At 37.0% G+C, this 20,403-nt stretch overlaps 1 protein-coding gene across 7 annotated transcripts in view; it reads right to left on the bottom strand.

Moving 5' to 3' along the window:
* Positions 1–1,980: 1,980 nt before the first annotated feature.
* The window catches only part of RPS6KC1 (ribosomal protein S6 kinase C1), a 103,701-nt gene continuing 85,278 nt past the window's right edge, over positions 1,981–20,403 (bottom strand). For 6 of the 7 annotated variants that reach the window (XM_058165375.1, XM_058165377.1, XM_058165376.1 and 3 more), the window contains 3 exons: positions 13,804–13,886; positions 9,828–9,923; positions 1,981–3,767 (listed from right to left, as the gene is read on the bottom strand). In XM_058165375.1, the coding sequence (XP_058021358.1) occupies positions 3,657–3,767; positions 9,828–9,923; positions 13,804–13,886 (290 nt within the window). In that variant the 3' untranslated portion in view covers positions 1,981–3,656. The remainder of the gene's footprint in view (positions 3,768–9,827; positions 9,924–13,803; positions 13,887–20,403) is intronic. The other variant, XM_058165378.1, reaches the window with a different exon arrangement.

Genomic DNA, 20,403 nt, shown 5'->3' with positions numbered 1-20,403 from the left:
TGACGCTCCTGTGACAGATAAACTCCTTACTTGCTTTCTGTAGAAACTGAAAGGGAAGCAGCTCAGAAAAGTGCGTCTGTCCCAGTCAGATCAAGTCTGAAAGCTGGAAGGCACCAGGAGGAGGAGGTGCTTTTCAACTAGCAGACTCGATTCCATTGGATACAGACCGAGTCACTCCCATGCCTGGCTGCTGGTCCCGCCCTGCTGGAGAATATCCCACTAAAATTATCACACTACAAGTATTTTACATTGTAATTAAAATTTACCAAAATTTTACCCTCTCCATCAACTTTTCCCAACAAATCATTCTCTTCATTTTTAGTTTCTAGAAATTTTGTTGGCTAGCAGAGAGGCGTTTTTTTAAGTCCCACCAAAGCAGAGAAACCTTATTTTTCCTTGGAAGACATGTATATGTTTACAGACACTTTGTAAGGTGCAGTAAGGTTTGACAATGTAGTTAGATCACTTGTAAATCCTACTGGTGAATTACCAGTTGAGACGACTATGAAGGCAGACATTGGCTAATATCTGAGGCTAAGAAATGGGGCTCTGACTATGCAATGAAGCTTCTATGCCTTCCCACCCTGCTACATTCCTCTCCGTTTGTTCCAGGGGTAGCCCATCTTCTAGAGCAGGTTTCAAGAGTGAGCAAAGAGGCATCAATTTCTCCAGCACATAGCACATCTTTGGATATGGTGCTATTCTCCCCTCTGCTGTCTTGGTCATTTGTTTTCATTCATTTATTCTTTTTTTTTACAGGGAGGAAAATATGGTTAATTATCTGCTTCAGAACTGACACATAAAGTAATCTTAAAAATCTCTGCTAGAAGGACATATACACCAATAGCCTACTCCTTCTACTTGCTTTGGGACTGCAATTCCTGCTGGAGAGAAGACTGTCCTAGAAAGACTCAGAAACCCAAACAATAAAGAATGGTTAAAGGTTCATGGTCACAACTGGAAGTTTTCTTCTCTTCCAAAACCATCACACGGCCACTGCTGGAAGGAAGCTCTGCATTTCTCTGAGCTTCAGAAATTTCCTCACCTCTCAGCACAGGAAGTTGTTGTCGCAGCTCACCTGAGGGAGTTCCTGTTATGTAGCAGTGGAAGAGTTTTGTTCAAATGAAGTTTTGGAGAATGATGTAATATCAGATAGCCCTCCATAATAGTAATTCTTTTGGTGACCTGGTTACAGCCTACAGTGTTGTTACAGTCCCGTGGTTTGTGTTTTTATCACAAGGGGTGGAGGGTGGGGGAAAACAGGAGCAGGATAATTTCAAAAGGAACAAAACAGAGCTTCCAGATTTCCTTTGGATCAATGAAGTCTTTTCCTTTTTCCACTTTATAGTAGCACCAGTTCTAGCTTCCAACAGATGTAGCCTGTCAGATGCACATAGGGAATGGCCTGTAAAAATCTTAGCTTCCAGCATGAACTAGGAAGAATAGCAGGAACTACTAAAAAAAAAAAACCTAAATATTTCTTTACCGAAGAAATTTACCCTTTGGTCTCCAGATAAAACTAAGGGAAACAAACAGGCCAGAGACTGTACTACACAATAGTGTATAGGCACCCTATAACTGACCAGATTATGTACATTTGCACAGATAAAAGAATACTGCTGTTTATAACTTTCAGATCATCTGATTCTTTTTGCTATATGTCCCATTAGGAAATTGCCAACTTAATCAATATTCCTGGAAATGGCTTAACTCTTCTTAAACTTTGGGGACTTTGCCTTCATTTTAAATAAAAAGTTCTTCATTTCTACAGTTGCAGATAAAAATTTTACTCCTTCTCCTGTAATGAAACAGCAGTCCTCCTTAAATTTCTTGGGAGATAACCCATGTTAAGCTCCCTGGGAAGTATTTCAGAGCCATGTTGACTGTTCACAAGCGATAACAAGTGGGAAAGGCAGTGTCAGGTGCAAATAGAGGGAAGAGCTGCCAGTGTTAGGATGAATTTAAGGAAGTAACAAGGCACATGTTTGTATGGTATTTTAATATATGCTTTTAGAGCATAATATCTTAATGAGTCATCCTAAAATAGTTATTACAGAAGATTTTTACATGTACTAACACAATGATCTTTTAAAAGAGCAAGCCTTTATTTTAAGTACATATTAACTTTAGGCTGTCTTATTCTCAATTTTTGGAGTCTGTGTTTCCATTTGACAAAATTATCAACAGATTAAGGACCAACATCCAAATCACCATTATTCCAACTGTATCAGAAGTCAGCAGTCTTCTGAAACAGCTTCTTGGCAAATATATATTAAGAAAACAATATTCATGAAAAGCACAAGCAATCCATTGTAGACATCTCATCCATCCCTTTTCAGTTGGGCCTGTTCATGGCACGTACAATGGAATTCCATTTGTGAAGCACCATTGCTTGTGAAAGGTTTCCAAATATCCTTTCTGATAGAGCACTTTAATATAAAACTCCCAAATTTTCTCAGAACAGTTGTTTGAAGACTCTCCTCCTTAGGAGGGATTCACAATGATAAAACACATAAAATAATGTTTCTAAACAAAGAAACAAATGTAACAAAATTGAGAATCTAAAACATTTTCAGAATTCACATGGGCAAATAAAAATACATGTACATGTAAGTGGAATTCTGCAAACTTGACCATTTTCCACGTAAGCAAAAACTAAAACAAAAACCTGCCTATCATAAAAATATTAGAGTTATATATGAAAGCTTGATTTTCCATACAATAAATGCTAGCTTTGCATATATCCATATACTCATACATCCATACATTTTTCTGCATTTTATTTTCTTGATCCATTTCAATTACTAATCATTAGTAATTGATTATCTGGATGAGAGATATTTGATCTTGTAGTGATTTAAAACTTGAGGTTAAAATTAGTGCTTTAAAACAAACATTGCATTGCAACCAATAAGCGCAAAATAGCAATAGCTAGATTACATTTTTCCATCCTTTAAGAAATGACACTTAACCATTTTGGAATTACATTGCTTAATACTAGCTTTCATTCTCCTGCCATCCCCCATCTCCAAATTAGACATATTAAATGTCAAGTTTTGCAGAAGCACCTTAATATTTTATTTAGCATATGTTATTGATAAGTTATTTTTCTTTCTGTTCTCCAGTCTACTTAAATTCAACTGTGACAAGGTTTCCGAAGTATTAAAAAAGGAGCTCTATTCAACTGGCATAGACAATAGACATTGGAATGTACAACAGAAATTCCACATCATCAATTAAAATAAAACAAAATCCATTCTTATTTGCATAATTCCCACCAACACCAGAGCAAGATGTGACTTCAGTCACAGGGCTACTGCCAAAAATGATGCCAAATCTTTTTCATCCAGATTCCCATGATTTAAAATGGGGGGTAAGGAAATACATGTCATGCAATGGCAACCGCTTGTAATACCCTGCAATTAGCGCTGCACATGATTCCAACACAAAAGAAGAATTGAAGTCAATCGCTAGCAGTATGAACCACACCTTTCTTTTGTCCAATCGAGCTTAAGCACTTCATATGGTGTTTGGATTCCAATTTCCAATTTATTCATCCTAGTCTGGAAACATCTAAAATCTTCAAAATGACAGCAAGCCAAGAGTATTGTCTGTTGGAAGTCTGCAGCCTAAGCATAGACAACTTGTACAGTTTTTCACTTAGCTAATTCGGTCCAATCAATGGTGGCAAAAAAAGGGTGTGCTTTGATGTCTTCAACTCCAGCGATTCCAGCGCCAAGACGTTCCACACAATTGAACTGCAAAAGCTGAAAAGAAAAGAACACACCAATCAACCCAAGCTTTTCTGGTTATAGCTCATTGGCATAGAGGATTGCATCCTCTGAAGGTAATGCCTACATTTCAATAATATTTATAATAAACTCAACTTTTTTTTCCATATGGCTATTAAAAAACACCAGCACATTAACAAATGGGAAAAATTCAGAATAGTGGCCTCTTATAGTTACAGCCCTCGTTTTATCATATAGTTGGCCATCCTCTTTTCTCTAAGAAATTTATCATTACTACATTATTATTGCAATATAACAGCCTGTTTGTTGGAACCTGTTTTTACATATAAGTTACTTTGGAAATGTGGATTAGGGGGATGATTTTGGTATATTTTAGAACATGTTCTCTTCCATCTTCCACAGCAATTCTACAATTATTAATCCTGGAGTTAATTACATCACCTGACATTATGTGGAGAACATGTAGACTGAACACAGCAGCATCTGATCAACCATATTGAAATGGTTTCCATGCTACTGGTCAACTTAAATATCTATGTTAAATATCTGAAACTGAAAGACAGAAACACAAAGAAATGTTGAATTGCTAACTTCTATTTCTTCAAAACTGGTTCTCTTTAGAGCTTTTATAAATAAGTATCAAATGTAGCCTGATATTATAATTGATTTCCTTTGCTTACGTGAGGGTAAGCAATGCCTATGCTATAGGAGAGTGTAAATTATCGGAATTGTACAACAAACATGAATAACAGTCTTTGAAACATCTGGCAGAGGTCAAGACAGTAAACTGAAACAACTGACTCTATTATTGAAATGTAATTGGGTTTATTTATTTCACTCTCTGAGCAATCTTCTCCTAAAGAACTCAACAAAGCCTAGGTATTGCTTTGTATTACAAATGCCCTCACCTAGGAAACATAGTTTAAGGCAATTACCTCCCTGATAGCTACTATATATAGGAACTAATGAAGATGTCTGCATAAATTTTATAGGAAGGTAAATGCTCTTTTCTGTAGAGAAATCCACACAAATTCTATTCTCTTCTTCTATCACAGGTTATTATTCCCTTTATATTAAAAAAAATCCGTAATGCTTTAAAATATCACTATCCAATCACCAATTTTCTTTTGTCAATATCATATTCATCCAAAACACCATCAGTTATTCTATTCTGTCAGGGTTACTTTTTACTGAACCCTTTCCTAACCTGTCAAGATGGATATGTTGATGTAAGAAAGTTCCAGATTCATAAAGCATATCTTCTGAAGAATCATCTACCCTAAGTATAATCTGATCAGCCTCAATCTTCAAATTCATAAAGTCTGAACCTCAGCCTGCAACAAGAATTAGCTGATGAGAACAACCCTAAATCAGCAGATTAAGAATATAGTCGAAGTCCCAAGCCCAGCAACATGTTGCAAATTAACAGAGGCAGTCAAGTGTTCTGCTTGAGAGAAAGAAACATTGACTATTAGTCAAACTGAGAGAAAGTTTCTAGAGATGGCTATTTGAGGCAAACTTATCTCCTACCTGTGACTCTGTCTGTATGTTGTTGTTGGATTAATCATTATTTTAAACCAGAAAAAGACTATACTTGAATCTTCCTGAACTTCAGATATCTCTCTGGACTCTTTTGTAAACTCTTGTGAATATTTTCTACACAGAAACCTCTGAGTTTACAATATGCTTCATGTTACTTTGGTGAAAGATTTACAATTGCAACTTATCTTGAATTTGTTATCTGAAGCTGGGTGTATGTTTAATTGGCAATAAAGAATATTCCATAGACTTCTCTAAACAGTACAACAAATCTGCAAGATGATTTGACAAGAAAGGACTGGCCATATCCTTGCTATTTTTCATGTTCCCTAAGCAACTGCCAAGGTTGCAAATTGTGATCATGTGACTGGAGGATGCTGTAACCAATCATAATTGTGAGCCAATTGCCAAGCACCCAAATTGTGATGACTATGGAGCTGGCGCAATCACCATAAGTAGAAGTACAGGTCAAAAGTCCTTTTCCCCAAGGCCATCATAATTTTGTCATTAAACCAATGGTTATAAATCAAGGACTACCTAAACTGACTGACATTAATTTTACAATATCTGTATGTTATCCCGATCTCTAAACATAATTATATTTAGTCACCTATTATACAGTATATTTAAGTAGACCTGTAAGTAACTTTATTCTTGTGGCTTTCCTGTCGTATTTAGATTTGTTTAGACTAAACCTGATTACATGTGAAACTTAAGCTGTACTGGATCTTTGCACTTTGCTTGTAAGGCCTAGACTACTGAAATATAATGTTTTTAAGTTAATGGAGAATACACGAGTTTTTAATTAGAACCCTAGAAATTTATCTGAGTAAATATGTAATAAAAATGAAATATGAAAACTTTACTTGTCACAGCTCATTAAAGCAGGCAGAATTAAAGTATTTCAGATAAAATATTGGCTGTTATGTAAATGTAGTGAGGAAGGCAGAGCATGGCTTCTGGAATTCTTTTCTTTATCAAAAATAGACATAGGGGGCATCTGTATTTAATTTTATAAGTAACATGTTGCATCTATTTAAGTGTAGGTTTATCCTCTTCTTCGTGTTCCATCTCTGCGTATGTGCAGAGTGAACTGCATAGGTTCTGCTCTGAATCAAGTGATGAAGGAGGAGGAAGGTGGAGTGAGAAAAGCAGGATTTCAAGCTGTTGTCCATGACCTCTCCCATATGGATATATATCCGAGAGTTTCTTCTGCTTTTTTTTCCCTTCTACTGCTTCTCAGATGAATCTAGCCTGTTTCAAACTTGGTCTTCTTTTGCCAGCTTCTCCCATAACACTAAATTTTATCCTATTCTGTTCTGTTTCCAGAGGATTATCTTGCTGATAGAGGAACACCTTTTCAGAATTGTCCAATATGGGGGTGGGGGGAGCTAGGGAAGACAAAACCAGTGCTTGAGTATATATGTATATTTGTCTGAATGGTTATCTGCAACAAGAACCTGTTACATTATATGTGAGACTTATTAATGGAAGTTAACTGCCAGTAATTTTGTTTCAAGCTATCAAATATCGGCTCCTTTAAACCTTAGTTGTTTCAGAAATAACCTGAACATTCCATTTATTGGTTCATAACTACAGATTAAGAGGAAGAAAAAGAGTACATCAGTAATACCTGTTGTATTTTAGAGCATTATCTTTTATACTGCCCCTTATATTTATCAGCCTACAAGAAATACAAGGAGAAAAGATGGACTGTCTCCACTTAATTTGGATGAAAACTCAATTTCCTTTTACCTGATTTTAATGAAGGTGTGTGAGACATCCATGCTTTAAGACATCAGGCTAGAAACCAGGTAAGTTTTAGGCTCAAAGCCATCTAGGTGTCCTTGGGCCAGTCATTCTCTCTCAGCCCTAGGAAGGAGGCAATGGCAAAGCACTTCTGAAATCTTGCCAAGACAATTGAGGGACTCAGTCCAGGCAGTTGCTAGGAGTCTCAAAGATACACAGATGCACAATGAAGGTATGTCACAGAATGTATCCCTATTTGCACTACATGCAAAAAGTATTTGTTTAAATCATATGGAAAAAAATAAAAATACTGCTTGATGGGTAACCCCAGCACGGGGTTTCAGTGGAAACCAATGTGATCAGATCAGACAGAGTTAACTAAGAGGAACTGATGCTTTTCAGACAATTAAAATATTTATCTAAAAAAGTCTTCAAAGAGGCCCAAGGAGCTTTGGCAGCTAAAGACTCACAAATGAAATGTAAAGAAATGGTACGATTGGTTGCTAGTACTAATAATACTAAGTAGTTTTTAAAAAAAAAAATCCACAATAAAGTCAAAAGGGAAATGAATATATACATAGAAAGTGAAGGGAACTCTTCTTATCTGCAACTTCTGATGGAAAATGTTTGAAAGGAAGTAACCAGCAAAGCATAAAAATATTTACAAAGGATAAAGGAACTGAAGTTTACATTTCTTCCTTCTTATGAGTCTGTCACATTTTAAATAAGCAGTTCAAAAGAATAATTTCATTTCTAAGTTTCCTTTAAAGGGAACTATAGCATAATGCAGTTGTCTTTGGTATTATTTGGGGCGCATGCCTTCATATGCATACATCTAATAATCAAAGTGAGAAATTTACCCATAAAATGTATTCATTTGCACATCTTAAGTTGGCTCTGCCACTTAAAACTGCTCTAACCTCACTTAGTAAAATAACTCAGATAACAAAACAAGCCTTCTTTTTGAATATACATGAGTTAGTAGATAAGCAGTCAGAAAACAGCCACTCGGCCGTCTTCTGGAAAATATAACAGCTGATACCAGGTGGAAAAGTTAAGTACAAAGACATTTATGTTCTGAAGGCTTTCCCTGTTACAAGGAAAAAAAACTTTTAATATGAGAAAGGAAATGCAAAATAAACTGCATTAAAGCCACATCGTTCAAAAAGAGACTGGTTATTATGCTAACTGGGACAGCTTTCGAGAAATCTGATGTCAATTAAGAGAGCCTTAAGAATTTCATCTGCATCTTCAGGTAATCAAAATAAGGAATAATGCCTCTGAAGTACGTAGCTTCTAGCTGGCTAGATCGGGGTGGGGTGTTATTTTTTCAGTGAGGTCACGGATTTTGAAATCCATGTCATGGGACACATTTGGCATGTATCTGCACACTGTTCCTCTCCTAGACATTCTGTGATGGGCTGACCCAAGCAACCTGTGAGGGGGGGTGGAAGAGGAAAATCATAATGACAAATGACTAGCTATGCCAAGAGTCCCTTTTTCCTTTTCCTGACAAAGCTTCCTCAAAAATGAATGGTAGTTTCCTTAGAAAGACACACAAAAGAAAGTTGATTTACTAGCCAATGGAGCAGACTCTTCAACTGTAAAGTCAGCCACATGCAGCCCAGAGATGAAACACTTCCTTTTGGACAAGGGTAACCTTGAACATGGGGGAGGAGGGAAAATAACAAAGGGTCTGGCATAAAGTGCTAGATGTTGCTATGTATTGCTTTAATAAACTCCCAAAGATGCCAGTGTAAAATTCCATTCATTTTCAGTCTCCTTTCTGGGGTGGAGTATAAAATATCCTCTATTCTATGAGTCTAAAAACTAGATTAAGTCATTGATCTTAATAGCACATGTATACTTTTATTCTTATTTACTTATTTTAGGAGACTTTTCTACTACTCCCGCCGAATACTGACTATAAAGGCTTATAATCCTGTCCTACATAAGTAGATTAAAACAATTAAAATAACCACCATTTTAACAATGTTAAGAACTAAATCTGATAGAAACATAAGAACCATAACATTCATATAACAGGACAGATCTAAATCAGCTTGGCTCCATCGTCAAAGTTTTAACCAAGTTTTAACATGTTTCTAATTCCTTAGATTGTGCTCACTTTAATATTAAAAATATACCTTTACTCCCAAAACAACTATGTCAGGAGAAATAATTAAAGATAAATCAATGGTTTTTTGCAGCAATTTTGTGCCCAAGCTGTATTTGGTGACAATCGGTAAATAGGTCTTTTATACTTCTCTATGATTCCTTTCCTCCTTTCCAAAATGAAATAATTAAGATCAGTGTTCATTCATGTTTTCCTGACAAAAATGGCTATTTTTTAGAATGGTATAACTGTATGACTTTTCTAGCCTGCACATTAATAGTTTAGTTTCTTTATAGTACACAGAATTTTACTGCTAAGAAGATGTAGCTACTGGGGACACTAAGATAAACCACAATCCTATTAGTACATTTTCAGACGTTGAATTAAACATTACTCCCAAATCTTTTATAAAAGCTTCTAAAGATAAATAGGAAAGATAGGAAACGCTTTACAACATCAAGTATGAAAAGAACAAAGCTAATTTTATTAACACTGTAAGGTGATAAGAGGCTGTCATTTCCACTGTGTGAAAAAAAAATCCATTTATTACATTTTGGTAATATAATAAACGGAACATTTTTGATATGTTCAGTAAAATAAATGGCATACTTTAGTTTGATTTTAACCGTAGCAAGGAGTACAACATTTATACACATTCATCAAGAATTTACCTGTTGAAGGAGTGATCTGGCTTCTTCTGAAATGTGATCTGGCAAGTTTAAACAGGTATGAGTATTTATTCCTGCTGGATGGCACTCCAAGAGAGTCTATGGCAAACCAACAATAAATGCATCATATTAAAGTTCATGTTATGATAAAGAATGGCAATGCATGTTATTATATTCACAAACTTAAAGTAATCTTCCTCAATTTATGCTAATATTTCCATAATTCTAAACCAGAAAGTGATTGATATTCTGACTGGAAATGAAGGAACTTGTAGTTCAACTAGTTGAGCTAGTTAATCAGGTGTAATAGAACTGATTATCAGCAGAACAGAACAGTGCAGGCTTGCATTGTTTTGGGAGCTTCGCTTTTTGAATATTCATTATGCATGCCTAAAATCTCATTGCTGTAGTGAGATGGGGGGAAATGGAGGTACAAGCTAAGGTATATGGATTCAGACAGGTAATTATGACCTCTGTGAAAAAGCCTAACAATAATGGAACAAAAAAAATCTCATTAAAACACAAAGCAATTACAGTGGGTATCTCCTCACCAAAAATTGTAAGTAGAGTTATTTTGCATTGTGCATACACATACTATCCATTTCCACTGCAAAAAAATCTGGAAAACAAGCTGATAGGTTGTTCCTAAAGGTGTTCTGAAAATGTGAAGGGGGGGGGCATGAGGATCAAGGAGGTACGAACCTCCGCTCCATTTCTCAGGCAGGTTACCCAGCCTAATTATAACATAACATAACATAACATCAGAGTTGGAAGGGACCTTGGAGGCCTTCTAGTCCAACCCCCTGCCCAGGCAGGAAACCCTACACCATCTCAGTCAGATGGTTATCCAACATTTTCTTAAAAATTTCCAGTGTTGGAGCATTCACAACTTCTGAAAGCAAGTCGTTCCACTTATTAATTGTTCTAACTGTCAGGAAATTTCTCCTTAGTTCTAAGTTGCTTCTTTCTTTGACCAGTTTCCACCCATTGCTTCTTGTTCTACCCTCAGGTGCTTTGGTGAACAGCCTGACTCCCTCTTCTTTGTGGCAGCCCCTAAGATATTGGAACACAGCTATCATGTCTCCCTAGTCCTTCTTTTGTTAAACTAGACATACCCAGTTCCTGCAACCGTTCTTCATATGTTTTATCCTCCAGTCCCTAATCATCTTTGTTGCTCTTCTCTGCACTCTTTCTAGAGTCTCAACATCTTTTTACATCGTGGCACCAAAACTGGATGCAATATTCCAAGTGTGGCCTTACCAAGGCATTATAAAGTGGTACTAACACTTCACGTGATCTTGATTCTATCCTCTGTTTATGCAGCCCAGAACTGTGTTGGCTTTTTAACAGCTGCTGCACACTGCTGGCTCATATCTAAATGGTTATCCACTAGGACTCCAAGATCCCTCTCACAGGTACTACTATTGAGCAAGGTACCACATATACGGTACTGGTGCATTTTGTTTTTGGCCTAAATGTAGAACCTTACTTTTTCACTGTTGAATTTCATTTTGTTAGATAGCGCCCAATGTTCAAGTCTGTCAAGATCTTTCTGTAACTTGAGCCTATCTTCTGGAGTGTTGGCTATTCCTGCCAGCTTGGTGTCATCTGCAAATTTGATGAGTTCCCCATCTATCCCTCGTCCAAGTCATTGATGAAGATGTTGAAGAGTACTGGGCCTAAAACAGAGCCTTGGGGTACTCCACTGCATACTTCCTCCATGTGGATGTAGTTCCGTTGAGGACTACACGTTGAGTGCGGTTGGTCAGCCAGTTACGAATCCATCTGGTGGTGGTGCTGTCTAACCCACATTTTCTACTTTATCTAGTAGTAGGTTATGGTCTACTTTATCAAATGCTTTACTGAAGTCCAAGTAAATTATATCAACAGCATTCCTCTGGTCTACTAATTTTGTCATTTTGTCAAAGAATGCGATAAGATTAGTCTGGCATGATCTGTTTTGACAAACCCATGTTGGCTTTTGGTTATTACTTTGTTTGCTTCTAGGTGTTCGGTGATTCGTTGCTTGATTATCTTTTCCAGAATCTTCCCGGTATTGAGGTCAGACTGATAGGTCTGTAGTTTCCTGGATCTGTTTTTCCTTTTTGAAGATGGGAACTACATCAGCTCTTTTCCAGTCCTCTGGCAGCTCCCCTGTGCTCCAGGATCTTTGAAAGATATAGTTCAGTGGTTCTGAGATCACGTCTGCCAGTTCCTTCAGAACCTTGGGGTGTAATCCATCCGGTCCTGGTGATTTGAACTCGTCTAGGGTAGACAGGTGTTCACTTACCATTTTCTTCCCTATTTTAACTTGTGTTTCTAATCTGTTTTTTGTAGTGCTGTTTTTGATAGGTTGGATTGTTTTTTCCTTTTGTGTAAAGACAGATGCAAAATATGAGTTAAGTAGATCTGCTTTCTCCCTGTTGCTTGTCATCTTCATGCCACTTTCTCCCAGCAATGGGCCAATTGTTTCCTTGACTTTTTTCTTGTTTTTAACATGTTGGAAGAAGCTTTTTTTGTTATTTTTTACTTTTGTCGCTAGCCTTTGTTCATTGTGAGCCTTAGCTTTTAATTATGCTCTTTTATACAGCATAACCCACCCTAATTCTCATCAACTTCAGGGATAGTGGAAATTGTATTTCAACATTCACCAAGGCTAGCAATAGGAAATAATTCAGAAACACGTTAGGACAGGGGTATCCAACCTTGGCACCTTTAAGATTTGTGGACTTCAACTCCCATGGCCGGCTGGGGAATTCTGGGAGTTGAAGAATTCAACCTAGGACCACATTTTTTTGTTCAACAAATCAATCTTTCTCCCCAATTTCACCTCCCTTCCTCCAGCCAGGTGAAAGGGTTAAATTATGTAGGAAAAAGGCATGTCTTTTTGTTGGAAGGAGGGGCTTATTGGCTTCTTCCTCTTTGCTTCTTCTGATAGAAAATGATGTTCTCTAAAGCAGGGTTCCCCAACCTCTGGGCCGTAGCATACTAGTGGTAGGCTAATTAATTGTTGTTAAAAAAAATTCCCTTTGCATCTTAGTTTATCTTCCTGAAGAGCTATAAAGATGGGCCAAATACAAAACGTTAAATATCTGTTCTATTCAAATAAGGAACAGTGAAATAAGATACATCTTTTTCATAAATTCATTTCCACAGGGTACCCCAGCAACTTGCATTCGTTGTTAATTACTTCTTGTTCCTCAATGTTACATTTCAAAGGGAATACTTCTTTAACATCTATTATTGTTACACATTATGTACTCTAAATCCCAACAGCATGCCCTATTGATAGCTTTAGTTTTTTTCCTTGTAAGAAAAATACATATTCAGTGTCTGGGTTAATCACCATGCTAAGTCATAAGATGTTCAGTTTCAGTTTGAAACACTGAGTGGGAACTAGTAATGTAGTATAGGCTATTGTTTATGGCTTAGCATATTGTAAGTACCTGGCCATCTGTGGTTTATTCAACAAATGATGTATGCTGTTGAGTGCCAGTTTGGTCTAGTAGTTAAGGCACCAAAACGTGGGAGACCATGAATTCAAGTCCCGTCTTAGCCATGAAAGCTAGCTGGGTAACTTTGGGTCAATCGCTCTCTCTCAGCCCAACTCACCTCATAGAATTGCTATTGTGAGCCAAATAGGAGGAGAAAGGTGTTTTATGAATAACTCATTATCTTTAGTTATTTGTAAAAATAATAAAGGTGGGCAATAAATACACAAATAAAAAGTAGTATCTTCAATTGTTCTGAAGTTTTTTCTTACAATATGAAAGTTTCTATCTTATATTTTTGTTACTCTATAGTATGACATTACTAAGCTCTCTAGGCTGCAAAACTCCTGATGTCTACTAGATGGGAGCAAAATTACTTTTTCTGTATCTCTTAGCTGCCTTTGGCTATTTACAATTTAGAACCAATTCCCTAACTTTCTGTAGGATTCAGGACATGGCATATTTTTTTCTTTAGAGGTACACCCTACCGTTCCAGTAAGGAGTTCAAAGAGAAGGGCACCCAAACTCCACCAGTCGCAGGCCTCCGTTTCTTCAAAAACAACACCAACTTCTGAATGAAAGGTGAACGCAGTTAAAATTTAAACATCAAATACCCTTTCAAACTTACATTTGCGAGAAGGCTCAGACCATAACAGAACATCTTTCCCCAATTATCTAGACATCACTAGGCAATCAGGACTGTCAAATGTTTATCCTCTATCTAAACACAATACAACTGCTGAGTTCACCCATCATGCTAAACTATAAATAGTTTGAGCTTAACATTTGCATGAATCAACCATTGTGGTTTCTAAAACCTGTAGCCAATGATTGTGGCTTTTTCAACAAATTGTTGATAAAAAAGCCATAGCTAAGTATGCATGCTTCCAGTCACTATCACCACCCTCACTTGGCTGAAGGAGCAATCTAATTGGCTAAATTAAAACAATTCCTAATAATCCCAAAGAAAAATAAAACACGCTAACAACAGCATACAAAATGACAAAACTTAAAACAAGTCACAATGGTGACAATGGAAACACCGTTAACAGGCACAGCAATTTCAGTCAAAGCACACAGGTTGGTATTTCTCATTCACTTTGGTGTATTCAGGGAAGGAATTCCAGAGTCAGGACCTGCCATTTTCCTTCTTAAAGGAGATAGGTCTCCTTTTCATGTAGGAAACAGGAATCTGCTTCTAGAGCAATTGTCCCCAAACTGGTGCCCTCCAGGGCAAGGAATTATGCAAGCTGTTTTTCTGGGCATTTATATCTGGAGGTCTGGAGATCAAAAAAGGTAGCCATACCTCCTATTTTAGTGAAAGGACAGGATTATAGAATTCACTGAGTAGCCTTGAGAAAGTAATTATCTCTCAGCAATGTAGCATGTAGTGCATCTAGTACTATAATGAGAGCCTTTTATCTTTAAGTGCTGTTGTTTTTAGGGTGGGGTAGACTATAAATTAAAAGAAAAAACATGGCTATTGTAATGGATTTCTGGCAAATTTTGCCTGAAGTGGAATCAGAAAGAGATGAGGAATGGAATTTCTTTGAGCATTGAACCTTTGGGTGCTGATACAGCACAGGGGCTGAACTGTAGAAGCTTCCATGATGAGATTGAGCTTTCTCTATGATGCACCTATGATTCAAGGAAGCAGGATAGGCTTTGCAAGCAACACTATATTCGTAATGTTGCAAAGCTTTAAAGGATTTGGCAGCTCATGGTCATGCCAAAGTATATAACAATGGTATATAAAGGTGTATAAAGATGATATAACTTCTACACTCCCAAGACCCAATGGTAACAAATATACAATATTCCTTCTCTGATATTAGTCCTCAAACCAACAAATGTAGCACTTGTTTTATCGCTAGAACTTTTTATACATTTAGATCTTATTAACAAGGCCTGTCCAGAATCAAAGTAGGGGGAGGCTGGACTAGAGTAGGGGGTTGAACTAGAAGATCTCCAAGGTCCCTTCCAACTCTGTTATTCTATTACTCTGTTAAAGTAACGTATTGATTTAATAAAAAGCATTATAAAATATTGAGGTTCAAAGAGAACCTCAAACCCACTTTTTTGCTCAATACCTTGTTGAAGGCATATCTGTCCATGGCAAGTACTTATAGTTTATTGCATGAGTTGGATAAACCACTAGATTGTACCCACAGAATTAATTAAAATGCAAAGCAATTTAACATTTGTTAATTTTGTCAAAATTTCAGCCACTTGATTAAAATTTAAGTAAGTTGTAAATAAAATTTAAAGAAGTGATTTTTTATAAAATTGAATGAAATTCAATTTTCAGTATAGGAATAGGAAGTATTCCAGTATAGGAAGCCAGTAATAAGAATACCTCTTGTCAACCATGCAGAACACCTTCAAAGACAAGGAAGCTGCTAAAAATGTTTCCACCATCCCCACCAAGATGACAGGTGTCATATAACTTTGATTACTAGGCACAAATTGCAAATCCATTTTAAACCATGATTTTTTTTTATTATTTTTTTTTGTTTACATTTATACCCCGCCCTTCTCCGAAGACTCAGGACGGCTTACAATGTATAAGGCAATAGTCTCATTCTATTTGTATATTTTTTTACAAAGTCAACTTATTGTCCCCCCAACAATCTGGGTCCTCATTTTACCTACCTTATAAAGGGTGGAAGGCTGAGTCAACCTTGGGCCGGGCTCGAACCTGCAGTAATTGCAGGCTCTGTGTTTTTAATAACAGGCTTCTCTATTGCCTGAGCTATCCCGGCATCTCTTCACCATACTTTGTGATGAATGTTAATATTAGGTGGGTCTAGGCAGCCTAAGATTTTACTGCATAGTTATGAGGAACACCTCTGAACTTGCAGTGATCATTCATCCAGATACATTCCATTATTTAAAAAGCTGTTTTAAAAATTAGGAAGTTCTTGTTTACCTAAGTTGCATGTGTTTGTAACCCTAAAGGCTAATGTCCAAACACCTAATTAGATAGCATTTTGCTTTTTTAAAAAAAAAGAATAAGATCTTTTAAACAGCCACTTTGGTGTAGTGGTTAAAGGGGCTAGGCTAGAAGCCAGGAGACCATGAATTCTAATATTGCCTTAGTGCTGAACTCGGATGAATACTTTGTACCAGTTACTCTCTCTCAATCCTAGGAAAGATGCAAGGCAAACCACTTTTGAAATCTTTTCAAGAAAACTGGAAGGACTTCTCCAGATATCTCCATGAGTCAACACTGGCTTGAAGGCACTCTCCCGCCTAAGATATTCTAGAATTCTGTTTTATCAAAATTCCTGACTATATATTACAAAAGCAGATGTATTCAAATAAAAGGAAGCATTTAAATCTGTGCTACTTGTGTTGTAATGTATGTGTCAACTCGCAAAGCACCCCTTGCCTGCTCTTGAGTTGCCATAGGCAAGGGGGATGGGAAAACAAACTCTGCAGCTGCGGCGAGGCAGCACATCAGTCAAATCAAAAGCACATTCCAGCCATATCTCTGTCAAGACCATCTCCACAGTTACCCACAATGGCCGGAGGGGAGTGATTTCTACAACCCGTGAAATTGCTTCGTTGGAGAATGTGACTGATGACAGACCTTGGGGGGAGGGAGAAAACCAGGTCAGAGCTGGAACGTAAATTATGTGGGATCAGAGTTGGCTTCACTTGGAATGTGCCAAGATGAAGCTCCTAATAAATAATTAGATTTCTTTTGAAGCTTGGCTCAAGGCTCATGGTTTAATTAGGGCATCGGCCGGAACCCTGACAGCATGCAGGGAAAACATATTTAAACATAAGTGTCCTTATACTATTTACATTACTACTGTACATACTTTATTGGGTTTTATTAAAGTCTAATCACAATAAATTACAAGCCATTCAAACTTATACCACTTATACCATAGCAGACTAATCCTTTAAGTTAAGGATAATGTTGAAAGTTAGTGTCAGGCCTGGAAACCATACTAGACTTTAGGTTTTCTTTATGCAGAAGAGGTTTTTCTGGAACCTTGACAGTTAGTTGATTATTCCCTTAGACAATTGTTGTTTTGATGTTTTGTTTTGTTTTTGTTGGCTTTTAATAAAATGTGAATCCATACAATATCATTGTGAAGTTGGCTAGTCTAGAGAACTGATAAATTCGCTCATACACAACCACATTCTACCTATCTATCAAGAGTAAGTAATGTGTAATGATTAAAGGATTAGTATAGGATCTAGATAGAACTACTTTTGAATCATGAACTGACTGAGGTGCAGCCTTTCTCTCAGAGAGACAAACATGTAAAAAGTTAAGGATACTCTGGTAACAATATGAACATATCCATAAATTTTTTTGGCTATAACCTTTTTCCACGATTTTTAATTTTAAAAAACTTTATAGGGCATAGCACTAGAATTCTCTGGTGGTGTGGGCCCCATTCTAGTTTCCAAACCCAGCAAGGTTGAGCAGATGCTGCCACTGGCTGAGGACTAAGAATGCCACCTTAAATTCCTGGAGGAAAGAAAAGCCAGAACCAAACAAATAAGTTCAGTTAGAGTAAAATACAGAACCAATTTAGCTAAAGTACACACAATGTCTTTATGCTACTTGAAAAGAAACTCAAAATGTTCAGTTACTTTTCCTTTGTTTTTACAATAAGGAAACATATTTTCTTTAATCAAGAATAGTTGCTAAATTTAGTATGAAGGTCCTTTTCCAAAAATGATGTCAGTTTCTGTGAGAGATAATTGCCCCCTTGCCCAGCTTTGGAATGGCAAATCGTAAAGCAAAATAGCATTTGATAAGATAGGAATTCAGAAAGGCACAATTAGTCCCCATAAATTGCAAATATTGATGCCATCCATCATTGCCTCCCATTTTTTTAACAATGCTGGATGGATTATCTCCATTGTATAAACAAGATCTTAATGAAATGTCCAGCACACCAATATCTATGGTAATCGAGCCAGGGCACTATAATATTGGGATATGCAAGAGCTAGCTATGGGGGTGGGATCCTATTGGAGGGTTAATTTTTACTGTGAACTATTTCTACAGGCCACTTATGTGAACACTACCACCCTCACCTCCAGCCAAAGGATGCTTCACCTCAGATAGAAGAGCTACATTGCCTTACAAAGTGTAGGATATAACTAGGGGGAGCCCGAAGGCAGGGTCAAATGCATCATTAGTTTAGAATCTTTATGTTCAGAGACTTAAATCCAGTGAACTGAAGTTCTTTTGCCAATTTGACTTGACAGTGAGTAGATCAAATTCTTGGGTATAGGTAGCATATAATTTTTATATATTTTAATTTATAGCTTATGTTCCAGTTCTTCAGCCAAAATTGACTTCTGGTGGTCGTGGAAGCTGGCAAACCCTTGGCTGAGAATGGACACTATTCAGACTATCATTAATCACAAAAGTGACATGTTGGCTACTTTGTCCCCATCTATTTGAATTCTCTGTGCTGTGGAAGCATGAGATGAGATACCTGTTTGGTGGAAAGGATTGACAAAGACTGAAGTATCCAGGAAGCCCTTTGTGACTAGAAAAATATCACTTTGCCTGCTCTGCATTTGGGGATTTCCATTTTGTACTCCTTTGGATGTTTGGGAGTATTGACTGATCCTGTGTCTACTATGGGTTCCAATGCCAATGTTACCATGGCATCTTCAATTGTGAACAGGTCTAGGAATTCCTGAGGAAAAGTACAGTAAGCAGTAAACCCACCAGTTTGCTTCCAGTCATACTGGGGCTCTGATGTTGCCTCCAGGTCTCTTTAGATGGAGGTTTTATGAATACAGAGTGTCACTGCCATCAGAGAATCAACAGCTATGGGTGATTCTGGATCTGGTATGGTTGACTTTCCTAAATAATTGTGGAAATTCTACTTTTTAAATGGTCTGGTAGATTTGAAGTTTGGATGGTGGTCCTCTCCCTCACCCAGGAACAATTTTTCCTCTTCCTTTTGTGGCTAGTCTGAAAGAAGGCATCTGAGTCCAATGTGCACAAAGTTAGTTTGCTGGCCATTGGTACTGCTGAGGTGAATGGCTGAAGAAAAACAAACAGCCATCGCAATGTTTTTAGTAGTGAGTGGGATGGAGATACCCACTTCAGAATACCATGGCACCACTTATTGGGAAAAGCTTCAGATAAATTTTTCCTCTGCACTCTCCTTCGCTTGCATTTTCTCTGCAACATATTGATATAATAACCTTTGTATATCACATCAATAAAGCAACCTTTACTCTCAGTAATACATCACAGAGAGAAAAATAAGAAAAAGATAGATTGCAAAATACATTTAAAGCCCAACTAGCTAATGTAATTCTACATAGCGAAAAAGCTCTTCCCGTTCCAACCATCAAAAAGTTTTAATATTGCAATAAATCTTACCCAAATGCCAATTCTCAATAATGAAGCCATTTCACTCATATCAGCTAAGACATTTATATAATAAAAAGTGGTAGCCTATAAATGTAAGAAACCATTTTCTTTGCTATTAGAACTGTATTTCTAACAGTTCTCTGCTTTACTTATGTAGGGATCATTCAGAAGAGAATTTTATTTATATATATATATATATATATATATATATATATATATATATATATATATATATATATATATATATATATATATATATATATATATATATATATGAGTCTTTGGTTATTCGGGTTTTCTCGCGTAAAATTGGAAGTGTCTTGGCGGCGTTTGGGCGAAGTCTCATTCGTCATCTTCAGGCTTCAACCGTGCTTCTGGGAGCAATGTATGATTGCAGCTGTTTCTTCCTTTTTAACTGCTAGTTAAAAAGGAAGCAGTTTTTAACTAGCAGTTAAAAAGGAAGAAACAGCTGCAATCACACATTGCTCCCAGAAGCACGAAGCTGAAGCCTGAAGATGACGAATGAGACTTCGTCCAAACGTCGCCAAGACACTTCCAATTTTACGCGGGAGAAAACCCGAATAACCAAAGACCTACATACAAACACTCGCGAAAACCTCAGAAAACAAATATATATATAGGAAACCCCAAAGACAAAATTGAGTTAGAAAATCAAGGAGTATATGAAATCCCATGCACCGCCTGCCCCACCACATACATT

This window comes from Ahaetulla prasina, chromosome 1, assembly GCF_028640845.1.
Source record: "Ahaetulla prasina isolate Xishuangbanna chromosome 1, ASM2864084v1, whole genome shotgun sequence".
NCBI classification, from domain to species: Eukaryota; Metazoa; Chordata; class Lepidosauria; order Squamata; family Colubridae; genus Ahaetulla; species Ahaetulla prasina.
This window is presented reverse-complemented; position numbering and strand designations above follow the sequence as displayed.